Source organism: Fundulus heteroclitus, chromosome 7, assembly GCF_011125445.2.
Source record: "Fundulus heteroclitus isolate FHET01 chromosome 7, MU-UCD_Fhet_4.1, whole genome shotgun sequence".
NCBI lineage: Eukaryota > Metazoa > Chordata > Actinopteri > Cyprinodontiformes > Fundulidae > Fundulus > Fundulus heteroclitus.
Window position 1 is genome coordinate 40908912 of NC_046367.1, and position 13256 is coordinate 40922167.

Genomic DNA, 13256 nt, shown 5'->3' on the forward strand with positions numbered 1-13256 from the left:
CACGAGACCCCGAAGCTTCCTCACAATCCCCAAAAATATTTCCTGTCAAAACCTTTTGACCATGGCTGTTTATGTGCTTGTTATTACTGAAATAAACACAAGGGGTCAGAAAATCATTTATTCGTGCTAGTATGGAGGTCAGGTTTATTTCTGTAGCAGCACTCATACACCAGGCCATCCAAAGGGCTTTAGAAGGACTTTAAAGGGACGGCAGAGAGAAAACAATGCAGCATTAAAACACAGCATGAAAGAAAAAGGTGTTAGAATAGAAATATTAAATGTTTCAATCAGTTTGTTGGTCAGATTCTTTGATCAAAAGGTGCTGTAAACCAAAACGCTTTCAGTCCTGATTAAAGGAACCAACGGTTTCTGCAGAGCTCGGGTTTTCAGGCGATTTGAGGAGCGTAGAAATGAAACGTTGCCTCTAACTTGTTTAGTTCTGGTCCCGGTTCTGCTGAGTCAGCAGGTCTCTGAAGACCTGTGGGGTCTGCATGGTTCGTACCTGACAAGCAGCTCTGGGATGTATTTCATCCCAGGACCGTTTAGTGCTTAACGGACCAACAGCAGGAGTTTAAAACCGCTCCTTTTAGCGAGGACTGGGATTTAAGAGCTGGTCCGTTTTCCTGGTGTTGGATTTCTCCGCTGGGTCTATTTACTCCTAAACCGTATAAAAGCCGAGGACCAGCAGCTCCAATCAGGACAGAGTTAACAGTTTATTTATTTATTTTTTTATTTTTTTTTTCCCTTTTTTTTCTCTTTTTTTTTCTTTTTTTTTCTTTTTCTTTTTTTTCTTTTTTTTTCCTTTTTTTCCTTTTTTTTCTTCTTTTTTCTCTTTTTTTCCTTTTTTTTCCCTTTTTTTCCTTTTTTTTTTTTCCCCTTTTTTTTCCCCGAGTTTTTATTTCCCGAGTTAACAGTTTAAAGTTTGGTCCTGCTGTGAAACATGCTCCTATGTCTGCGCTCCGACCGACTTTCATCCTCTAATCACTCTTATTCTTCACGACAAGTGGAAAATGCCAGACACGGAAAAATGTAGTTGGTTTTTCCGCCGAGGTTAATGTGTTTTTTGAAAAAAAAAGCCGAGGTCTGAGACAGCCGTAATGAAGGAGACCCCCCCCCCCCCCCCCCCCCCCCCCCCCTGCATTTTCCCCACAGCCAAAGACTCAGGAATATTGATTGCGCAGCGCGCTGACAGCGACCACTCCGGCACCGTTTGTCCTTGTCCTTCTCCAGATTGCCCAACGCTCGTGGGGAATTGATGCGGGCCGTTGGAATCGGGGGTCACATTCAGAGGTTCTGCGGAGGTGGATGTTTTTTCATCTGCAAAAGAAATCACTTTTTTTTTTCTTTTATTAGTGGGGAGGGCGGACGGGAAGTGGAGAAGTGTTGCTGTTTTGAGCCTTACTTGAGTTTGCTGTGATCCAGACAAGGTTGTTGTGAGTGGAGCTCTTTTGTGCATCAATGCCGACCTTGTGAGTTGCCGTAGAACTCCGAGGAAGGCCTCGGCGGATGTGTGTTTTTTCGCAGGAGAAAAGCTTTGATTTGAACAAAACGCTACAAAAGTACCTCGTGCTTTCGCCGAGGCTGAAACAGAACACGCTGTTTTCTCAGCGGCGCCGTGTTACAGGGACGTTTTCCACTGGGCCACAGTTTGGTGTGAGTCAGTGAGAAACAAATATAAATACAAACCTTCCCAGAGTAAACCTTACCTCATCCTCGCGTTGTGCTTCCTTGTTTTTCTGGGAGTGTTTTCAGACTCTCTGTTGACTTTTTGTGAAGGTTTGAGGTTAAACCCCTTTTTTTTTTTTTGCCTCTTTTTTTTTTCAGGTGGAGGATTGGCAGACAGTCAGGAGGGACTTCAGCGACGCACATTTTCCACTATGAACCGCGCTTTCAACAGGAAGAAAGGTAGGCAGAGCCAGCCGGCTCACTTGGACGCCTGTTACAGGTCAGGTGTTCCCAAACGTCCGCCGCGTGTCCCGGCACCTCGGTGTCAGTGGGCTCGGCGCTCTGTGGAGCAGCTTTTACTACAGCCCACAGCCTGAGTGGGGCCGGTTCAGTACATGTCAACAGATGCAGCTCACAAAGGGGAACCTGTGGAACACCGAGGAGTATAAAAAGCATCATGCTGTTGAAGGAATTTTGGGAAACAGACCAGGGTTTGGTGCAAAGCTACAAATAGCTTGGGCTGTAAGCTGGGTTGAGGGTCAGGGATGGAAATGAGCGCCCGTCACTGGCCTTATGGGGCTACATGTGGCGGCCATGTTGCTTTTCATCCGTCTTTTACGTCGCTGTCTGGCTCTCACTACACGTCCACACAGACTTCTCTACAGCTCTCAGTTTGCAGTCTAGGTGTCTCTATAAATATTATTTGTCAGCAGTATGTTACTAACTGTCATTTACACTTGGTCAGGAGCCGTGATCTTTGTGTTTGCTTCCCCTGGGCCTCCTCCCGGTGGGACGTGCCCAGAACTAGAAAGCGCTCAAACTAAAAATCTATGTGGAAAAAAAGAAACTCATTGATTGATGTGTGCTTATCATTTCCTCTGATTTTTATTTTTTTCTGGAGCTAAAATGCCTTGAAGGACGAGAACAGTGGAGTTAAACGCCCAGATTAGACAACGCCGGCCTCCTTTTTGTGCCTAGATGTTGGGCATCTAGATGTTCCCTGCAGCACTCTGCTCATGCAGAGGAAGGGATTTGCTGGGATTGACGCTTTGTGAAACAGGTTGATGCATTTCCCACCATCTGTCCCGTCCAAATGAAGGAACCTCGGATAGAGATGGCAAAATCTTAATGATATTTGCCTTTACTTTGCTGCTCTGCAACTGTAAGAGCAAAACAAGACGATCCAGAGTGCAGACTGTCCCTCCCTTATCAGACATTAAATGCTACACTTCTCATTTTATGCCGCCACGTCTCCACAAATGTGGATTTTTCTGGGAAAATGGCCGATTGGGTCTCTGATAAGACGCGTGCTGAGAGTTTGAATAAGAGAACCAGCCACACAGAAAACAAAAGCCCAGAGAGGATCCAGCTCTATGTCTGCTTCTTGTTGACCGCTGGAAGCTGATGAAGGCGTTCTCATTCCCCCATCGCCTGGAACAGCGGGTCCAACCCTTCCCTCTAAGGAAAGAAGGACCGTTTCCTGGACTCCTCCGCGCGCTCTCACAGTTCATCAAAAACACCGACCGATGCCGTACCCTCCGGCCCCTTCTGCACTTTATTTCTGCAACACTTGTTACAGTCAAACTGTTGCAAAAGGGGCCAAAAGGTCCGAGAACACGCTGGCGTCCCTCTAATGAAAAGCGATTCCCTGCTCAGAGCTGGGAAAGAAGCGTGAGTCACGGCAGAAAAGCACCTGCAGACAGTTGTGTGTCCAAGCAAACACAGATTTTCTGCTCGTTTTCGTTCTCGCTTGACTTTTTTTCCCCTTTACACGACAAACCAAAGCTCAAGAAACAGGCAAAGCTCCTCTGTCCTCAAACCTTGAAGTAGAAGTGACATTTTTAATGGCAAAAATATTCAGTCCGTCGTTAACGAAGCCATAAACTTTAAATATCTCCTCTGCAGCCGCGTGAGACAAACGGCCTCTTTGCGGGCGGTTTCACGTGAAATGAATTGTATCGTTGCCTTGTTTGATTTATTCTCAGAGGGTTCTGGGACACATTCTGCAGGTTAGCTCTCTTTCTTCAGTCAGAACCGACTCTGGAGTAGTTTAATGAATATTCCCCACACAGCCAAACAAGCTGCTGAGCGTGCCAGAGCTTTTAAATATCCCTGCTTTTCTGCCTCTAATCCTTTGCGGCTCTTGGCTGAGAGTGTGGAGGTTTTGGGCCGGACACCAGGTCCACTGAACTGATTTACCTCCCCTGTTTATTACTGTGTGGCCGTGTTCTGATCCGGCGCGTACCGCCAGCAGGGCTCTTAATTACTTTTATCTCTTAAGTTTTTGAACGCTGTGATCCGAGTAGCGCCTTTCACTGAAAGTTGGCCTCTAACATCTGAAAACATCTATGTATTCATTTTTATTTAACCTTTATGTAGGTTGAAGGCGCTCTGTGGTGGAGTGGTTTAAGTCCGTGACCCGGGTTCAAATCCCGGTTGTGTCAGGAAGGGCATCCGGAGTAAAACCTGCCAGGTCTGCGTCCAAGTAGTAAAGACTGGCGACGTCGACCCCTGAAAGGACTCCCTCCCTCGTTTACTGGTTTTCTCTTCCAGGATCTCATTTACAAGAGGGACATGTTTATAATCAGGTCCCTTAAAGCTGTGGTCCTCAACCTCAGTCCCACGCAGAAAGAATAATGAACTGATACATTATTTCTGTTTATTATCTGAGTCTGAAAACAGGCCGTATCCCGTCCGTTACCTCTAGACCGGCGTGATGACCGTGATCTTAAGAGTGCGGAAGGATAGTTAGAGTTAGAGAACGTGGATATAAGCAGCACACTGTGGGCGTCTCTGTCTCCCCTGAATGTCTGGTTGCAGAGAAATGAGCTCAGATTCAGCATTGTTGTGACTTGGATTTTTCATGCACTTTATATTTGTGAATATTTATTATTAATATATAATATAATAGAAACTATGAATTCAGGAGTTATGTCCCTGTTTTTATCTGGGTCCGTCGTTAGTTTGACGATACCTGTGTCATAATTGAGCCTTAAATGTTTCAAAGACCTTCTGGTACCAGACAGCATCTGGTAAAAGATGTTTTTTTTTTATGGTTGGATTGATTAGAGCAAAACAAAAAAAACAAGTAAAATTTAAAATAAATTAGGACTGAGTGACATGGACTTTATATGATATAATTTAAAGTATATATTGTAGGAAAGTTCTGATAACGACAAAAGACTATTTAGAGCTTCATGCAGTCTTTTTCAGGTAACTGTGTGGCTCTTACCTGAAATTATCAATTACTGCCCAATAAGCACAAACACTCCATAAAAAAACATTCAAAAATGTAACATATATTAAACCAAAATTCATAAAGAATTGTGATTTTATAACCAAACTGCACACATTTAATTATATTTTTGACTTTATTGATAATTATTGTTGCTTTCAATAAACCAAGTGTAGAAAATAACAACAACAACAAAAACAACAGTCCTGTTAATATTCACAGTTTTGAGGGTTTTCAGACACCACTAGATACAATTTATCGTTGTCAACATAAATCCAAACTCTATATCGTGAGAAGAAATGTTTCACGATAACAATAAAATGATACGATAAAGGCCTAGCCCTAAAAAGAAATCATAAATTAAAATGATGTTTAAAAATCATATGAAATTCCGTACAGACATCTAATAAAATTGTACAGCAAATACATTTTAAATCCAGATGATGCAATTAAAGATGCACTTTAAATAAGACAAATTTGACTCAAGTAAAAAAAAAATCTTTACCATTTTGATAATTTTTGATTAAACAATGTCATTAATCAAATCAATATTTATAAAATTATCCAGAATTGTTGATATTATTCAATAATATGTGCATTTCATTGACAGGCGTAATAATCTTTTGACATTTGTCATAACTGATTAAGTCCTAACAGAGAAATCCAGCCATGGATCTGACTGCAGGAGCATCTTTAAGGATCTGCGGCGCATCGCTGGGCAGAATAAAAACAGTCTCTCCATGTTTCACGCAATCAACGAAGGTTTAGAGAACTGTTTCTGCTCGGAGTCACGGTGCTTTTATTCTATTTTGCCCTCAGTTTGTGTCGTGTATGTCTGGTAGCTTTGGGAGGATCGTCATGTGATGCGAGCCCAGGCGGTAAACAAAGCGTGTGTCATCGCCTGAGCATGCTCTCACACTGTTGCTTTGTAAAAACCAGATGTGAACAGATGTGAATGATCCCTAAAGCCTTGCAATGGTCATGCATCAGCTCTTCCTGGAGCCCAAACTCCTTTTTCTCATTAAACCAGGTGAGAAATTTTTTATGGTTCTACCCGACACATTAGGAGTGAAAACACATAGATTTTTAGAGCAAATCACAAAATTCACCAAAGCTTCAGCTGCAGCTCAGCGGTCGATGTGCTTCAGCCATTTTTGAATCTGCAATAAATTGCAGGAGCATTTTTCCCTCCATTCAAGAATATACTGTTTTGCAGAATATAATGACTTTTTTCAGACGTCCTGCACAGACTTTTCTACCTGTTCGCTCAGACTTTATTTGTGGCTGAACGTGTTTTTGGTTCCAGGCAGCAGTACAGTCCTTTATCTCCCTCTAACACTCCTGCTGCGCCTTGGATTCGTCCTGCTTGGAGCCCAGTTAATGTTGTCTTCTGCATGATGGAGAACCGTGCACAGCCAGCAAATTCATTCTGTGTCATTGATTGAGCACTGCAGTGAATTAGCCTATTGCCTTCCCACTTCTTGTGGCCCCACAGAACAAAAAAAAAAAAAAAAAAAACACACTTACAGCGAGGAGTTGTAGTTGCAAAAGGCGAGCGTCAGCTTGGATAATATTAGACCAGTGGAGGTCTAAAGTATAGAGGAAAAGGACGTTCGAACATGCAGTGCTGTGTTAACTGGATTTCTTTTGTCAGCTCTGAAGCTAAAGTTACAGTAAGTAGAGGAACATGTTAGATAGAAATTATTTAGACATGACGTCACACTGCAAAAACGGAACTAGAAATAAGTAAAATGTTATTAAAATTAGTGTATTTGTCTTTGATTTGAGCAGGCAAATAAGATGATTTGCCAATGGAATAACATTTTTGCACCTAAAATAGGAACAATTCATCTCCATCATCTTATTTCAAGTGCAGGATGTCTAATTATCTTATTTTAGGGGTCAAAATACTCACTCCATTGGCAGATGATCTTATTTACCTGCCGATATCAAGGATAAATACACTAACTTTAAGAAGATTTTACTTATTTTTAGATCCGTTTTTGCAGTGCAGGGCTTTCCAGTCTGCCAGGAGCTAACCAGCATCCATCTAATTAGTTAGTGGAAGTCTGTTAAAACTTGAGAAATCAAGAAGTTTCTAGATTTCAGTTTCCCCCAATATACACTCACAGGTCTTTTTATTAGTTACACCTTGCTGGTACCGGGTTGGACCACCTATTTAGCGCCTTAATTCTTCATGACATAAATCCAATGAGGCGTCAGAGACAACAGACCTACGATGAGATCACTGGTTCCACCAAAACCCAAAGGCTGGTGGAACTACCTGCAGCTCCAAAGCTTCTATGGAGGCGTCATCTCGTAGAATAAATCAAGTATTTATCATTAAAACCCAAAAGTGCTGGACCTTTATCGTCTCCTCCAGACCTGCGCAATAATTCAGTTCAATTTCAATTTAATTTTAATTATATAACGGCAGTTCATGAAACATGTCATCTCAAGGCACTTTCCAAAGTCAAATTAAATCAGATTATACAGATTGGATCAGATTATATAGATTGGTCAGAAAGTTTCCTCTCTAAGGAAACCCAGCAGGTTGCATCAAGTCTCTCCAAGCAGCATTCACTCCTCCTGAAAGAGCGTAGAGCCACAGTGGACAGTCGTCTGCATTGTTGATGCAGACGACTATATATATATATATATATATATATATATATATATATATATATATATATATATATATATATATATATATATATATATATATATATATATATATATATATATATATAGAAAGCCATTAAACACACAAGGAAGGTTCATCTGCTGAGATTTCTTATTAATTTGCTAATGAAAATGTTGAAAGGCAGCACTGCTGGAGCAATTGTTTTTTTTTTCTCTTCTTTCACCAAAAGGTACAAAAGGTTTTCTTATTTCACTAAAGAAGAACGATCAGTCTACTCTGGTTAATTAGAGCAGAAACCCACAGGCAAAACGTTGCAGGCGGGAGTCCTCAGACTGCCAATAGATCAGATGCAATTTTCAACAAAATCTAGTTCATAACAAACAGCTTGGAACAAAAATAATGACTTGGTCAGGCGTAATGATGATTTATTAGGTCTGCAACTTAAAAGCAACGGCTGCATTTCAACATTTCTTAGTTTAGATTTGTTCTGTTTATATATAATATATGGATCTATAATAATGGCACCTCTTAAAACTTGTCAGTATTCATGCACAGTAGTTGCTGGATTATCTGCGAATTTAGAGTTACTCAAGATTAAAACCCTCCACCGTTCTGTCTGTTAGTTTTCCTGGTCTCTCTTTTTAAGGTCAGGGTAAGGTGCTTCATGTCGCCTCGGTTTTCATTGTTGCGAGGAAATGAACTGCTTTTTAGAGGAGATTGCTGCAAGATGCGATTGGGTTTAACGCCTTTCAAGGTTTTTAGGTCAAGTTAGAAGAGGAACACTTGAAATAGTTACCAGTGTTAAGAAAAAACAGTAAAAAAAAAATATTCTGCTTGTTATCAACCTGACCAGACAGTTTTATTATTATTATTTTTAAGAGAGAGGAGAAACAGGGTAAAGTGTGCAGCAGGAACTAGAAGAAGTCAAAGAGCAGACTTAGGAGAGTTTTCTGTTCTGATGATGCAGAAGTAAAACATCGTCACCGTCATGTTGTGATCATTAGTTTCTTGTAAATGTTGGAGATTAGCCACTGAAAGCAATCCAATTTAAGCAAATGTCGGGACCAAACAAACACTAATTGAAATTCAAATGAGGTTATCCACTTGGCCACCAGCGCCGATGTAAACAAGGTTATTAGCATTCTTGTGCAGAGGACATGCAAGCGCTGAGTCACGCCGTCGACACCTTGCAACGTTGGCGACCCCAATCAACTTACACAGGTCTGATGCCCTTAGGTCATAATCATGCAGATTTTGTCCCCAGATTCATTACCGCTGTAATAAGCAGTTCAGGTGCAGGAAATGAAAAGTGAAGCGAATAGCTGGAATAATGGGCTGTTTGGATGGTGCCTTCAGTGACCTGCGGAGACCTCTGATCCACGGCTCTCTTTCTGTCTTCAAAAACCAGGGCAAGCTGTAAAGAAGGCTGTTGACTGTTTGTAACGAGGGACAATTTGGTCAACATTATCATAATTAAATAGGTTATACACCTCAACAGAAGAAATCGGATGTCTGATAAGCAGCTCTTGATGCAATAAGCGGATATTAGAGTGAACAACTGATGTGTTCAAAACCCCAGTCGTTTGTGGCCGTTCACTCTGAGCCTGGTTCTGGTTCTGGTTCAACTGGTTTAAGGGGATTTTTCCTCTCCACTGTCTCTGCATGCATGATATGAGGGATTGCTGCAAAGTTAACGACAATGCAGAGATGTCCACTGTGGCTCCATGGTCATCCAAGAGGAGTGAAAGCTGCAAGTCAATGACTCGATGCAATCTGCTGGGTTTCCTTAGATAGAAAACTTTTAACCAATCAGAGCTACAAAAATTAGCATTTCCTCCAAAAATGCAGTGTGAAGGTTGTGAGGCAGAAATGTTCAGCTACAGAAGAAGCTTAAATTTACAGGAAAACTTATAAAAACAAAGCAATTGACTGTAAAAAAAGCAGAATCATCAGCTTACCTGCTGAAAAGGCACAACGTTGTCCTGAAAAGTCCAAGTCAACCCAGAAACTGTTAAGGAGCAGCAGATACCTAAAAAAACTAAGGCAGAGCTGCTAGCTGGTCTACTAAAATAGGTATATGCAATCTGAAAACTGATGAAGCTGCAATTATTGGAAACGCTGTTGCTCAAATTGAATAAATCAGCAGTAAATTCAGAGAAGTACCATCAGATGGGTGAGCTTATCTGCTGAAGTGGCAGAATTTTCAGCTTAAACATAACTGCTTTCTGCTGAAAACTGATCCAAAAACTGTCAGTGGAGCTGCTAAATCAGCTGGAGCAACTAATGAAAGGTGAAGATATAATGAAAAGCTTGCTAAAATACGAAACAAATACAAAGAAATTCTAAAAAAAAAATCAAAAATACGAATGTCAACAATATGATGAAATGGCATCGCTGTCAACTAATCTGCAAAAGTAACATGACTGTCAGTAGTATGTAAATTAGCTGAATGATTCCAGCATTTCACAAAAATATCCTGACGCAAAACCTCAAATAAACATGCAAGACAGTAGCTGAAGTATTAGATGTGGTTCAACAAGTGAAGGGAGTTTAATCACCGGAAGGAAAACTCAGGCAATGTTAAAAATGATGAAATCTCTATGTTTTGTGACTTTAAGCTTTATAAAGGAAACCAGGGCTGTCGGCTGAAAAGCTGCTGTGAAGAGAGATATAATCTGAGTCAATTATTGCTCATGTTGAAATAAGTCCAGTCATAAAACCAAAGCAAAAACAGTGGTTCACATTCATTTGGTCCTTTTATTCATTGTATTTATAAAAGCAACAGTTAGTATTAATTATTTACAAAAGTTAAAATCCTCTAACCTTAAGTTGTAGAGAACTATATAGGCCATTGTTTATACTACATAAATTACATACATTTGTATGCGTTTACATAAAACGTAGAGATTATCACTAGAACAATAAACATATTTATTTTTATCTTTGCAAATAAAAAAAATATTCAAGGGTTTCAAATTATATTCTTTGAGTGCTACAGCGTTTAGCTCTCACTGGAGAGCAGAAGGACGGTTTAGGAGGTTTAGTCAAGTCCTTTAGAAACTGCAGTACAAACATAGAGGAACAAAGGTTAAGGACCTAAATGTATCGGAATAAATTTTACACTTGAACATTTTACATGAAAAGGTTAAACAATAAAATGTACTCAAGCCGTAGAGTCTTCTAAAGCCGTTTATCAACAATTTGCATAAAATAAATAATGTGACATTCTAAACACCCTTGACGAGCTAACGTAGAAAAACAGAATTTTCTTAACAAAAATAATTTATAGCTGCCATCCTGTGAAACAATTCACTGTTACAGATGTATTTGCTGGTGTTTGCATTAGATTAGTGTGGAAAAGCAAAAACACCTTGGCTTCTGATGCGTTGCACAAACGGAAAGTGACGGCAACGCTACAAGGACAAAACATCAGGGCAGCAATAAAGGAGCACTACACAGCTAGAAGTCAGCACACCAGGAGGAAAATCAAACTCTGGCTGCTCGCTTTACATGGTACAAGCAGACCTCTCAAGCCTCATGCATTGAGAGGGAGACCCGCATTTTCCTGACTTCACATGCCACACATGGCATTACTCACGCTGAAAACAAATTTCTGCTCTTGAACAGAAAAACGGCAGTCCAGAAAAAAAGCAAGCCTGGAAATCAGCTTATTCACTCTTTCTGTGTGTTAGCAACCGAGTCAATAGCCTCCGATTAACAAACACCTGCTACCACTTGACACAAAGACAATTACAGTATAATTGTTGGTTGTTGGAACTTTGTTCTCTGTCAACAGGACAATCATTAAAGGTGCGGCACCTATACAAGTAATCAGCTTATGTGTTTTTAAAATGTATTGATTACGTTTTGTTTAAAGGTGAAACTCCTACATTTATCTTTTAAAATTACAGTGTCTTTAGTTGACTAAGCTTACTGTAGTAGAATAGCTAATCCAGACACGCTCCTGCAGCAAAACACTGAGGTCAGCGAATTCCAGGCCAAGAGAAACAGCAACTTTCCTGCAAAGACGTTTTTTATTTTTTTTTTTATGTCTGCTTAAATTTGACAAATTCTGACACATTTATTTACAAAAGAGAGGGGTGCACATCCTGCAGTCGGACTATGAGTAAGAATTTCTCCTCAGTTTATGAATTGCTGGCTTTACTATAAAGGTCAAGCTCTAACCCGTATGGCCGATTCTGCAGCAAAACACAAGCAAATGATTTCCTGTTGAAAGTACATCACAACCTCGGTGTTTGACTCTCAGACACAGCTTCCAAAAGATAACCAGAGCCAAAAGTTGCAGCATTATAATTTGTCTCCATCTTTTTGGCTATGGCCATGTGTCACCTGATTTGCATAGTTGTGATTAGTCACACTGCTATAAATGGTGCCTGCCTTCCTGCCGACTGACTGACTCAGGTTTGCTGTAGTCACCCAAGCATGCGTAATCCATGCCATGTCAACGACACAACCGACACCTTCATTACTTGTTCTTTGTGAGTACAACCAGAAAATGTGGCGGAGCCTTCAGATAACACAATAAGACTGATACACTTGTTACCAGTTTAGCAAGGACCAATTATGGCTTTGTCTACTGTTAAACATCACGTTTGGTTTATAAAGCCCAAGAGAACAAAGCATATAAGATTACACATATATTCTACTGGGTCTCACTTGCTGTCTGGAGGGGATATTTCTGGGATTTGAAAGGCTTTGACAGAAATCCACTGTTCTTGGAGGAGAGACGGATGTGCTCGTTGAAAGTCAAAATGAATGCCTAGGTGTTGATGTATAAATTATTTATGTTCTATGAAAAGTGTGGAAGTAGAAGTCATCTGTTCGCAAACTTTTAGGATTGATATAAAAACAGACATGGCTGGAGTGGGGGACATGTTCCCAGTTGAGGTGGGAAAAATCCGCACCTGAGCCCAAACATCATAATTTTTCAACAGCAATTTTATGAAAATGGTAAAGTTCAGTTTTATGGGGTTTTAAAGAGTGAGAAATTTTAAAAGTATAATATAAATATTGAAAGTCATAGCTGGTATGTCCTGGGGGTAACATAATATATAAAAGGTGGAATGGTTGAAATTGCACAAAGGTCTGCAGGCGAAATAGAGGTCCAAATAAGTAGAGAAAGAGGATCTCAATAGTGTGAAGATGTTACACACAATCATGTTATTTTTCTTACAGACCTTTTGTCTTTCACCAGCTGCACTGGTTCACATAAAGTAACTATATCAAAGTAGGCTAAATGTGACCAAATCATTGCATCAATCACTCACTTTATAATCTACCCTTTTTGACTATAAAATAAACTTAATGGACGCAGCTAGCTAGTTATTGATGTATTATAAGTACTTATCGAGTATAGTATATTATAATTACGGAATGTGTGTCCGAACTCCCGCAGAATACATCATACTACTCCACTAAATCTAAGTGTACATACAGAATAATTTCATTGTATTTGACTTTAGCATGTTTAAATATTAGCATGCTTGTGAGTTAGCATGGCGAAGTGTTAAATTATTGACATCTGAGAAACATTCTAATGGTTCAGCATTGTAACTACGTTATTTAGCTACTCTGTTTGCATTCATTTTTCCATTATGGTATTTTATTATATTAGCACATTGAAGTGTTTTCATGGTAGTCAAATATCATGATGAATATTTAGCCTACTAGCATGTTGAATAGTTAGCAAGT

At 40.0% G+C, this 13256-nt stretch overlaps 1 protein-coding gene across 8 annotated transcripts in view; it reads left to right on the forward strand.

The window, feature by feature from the left end:
* gulp1a (GULP PTB domain containing engulfment adaptor 1a) overlaps window positions 1-13256 on the forward strand; it is a 93094-nt gene that overhangs the window by 61272 nt on the left and 18566 nt on the right. For all 8 annotated transcript variants that reach the window (XM_036139643.1, XM_036139642.1, XM_036139645.1 and 5 more), the window contains one exon: window positions 1825-1905. In XM_036139643.1, the coding sequence (XP_035995536.1) occupies window positions 1825-1905 (81 nt within the window). The remainder of the gene's footprint in view (window positions 1-1824; window positions 1906-13256) is intronic.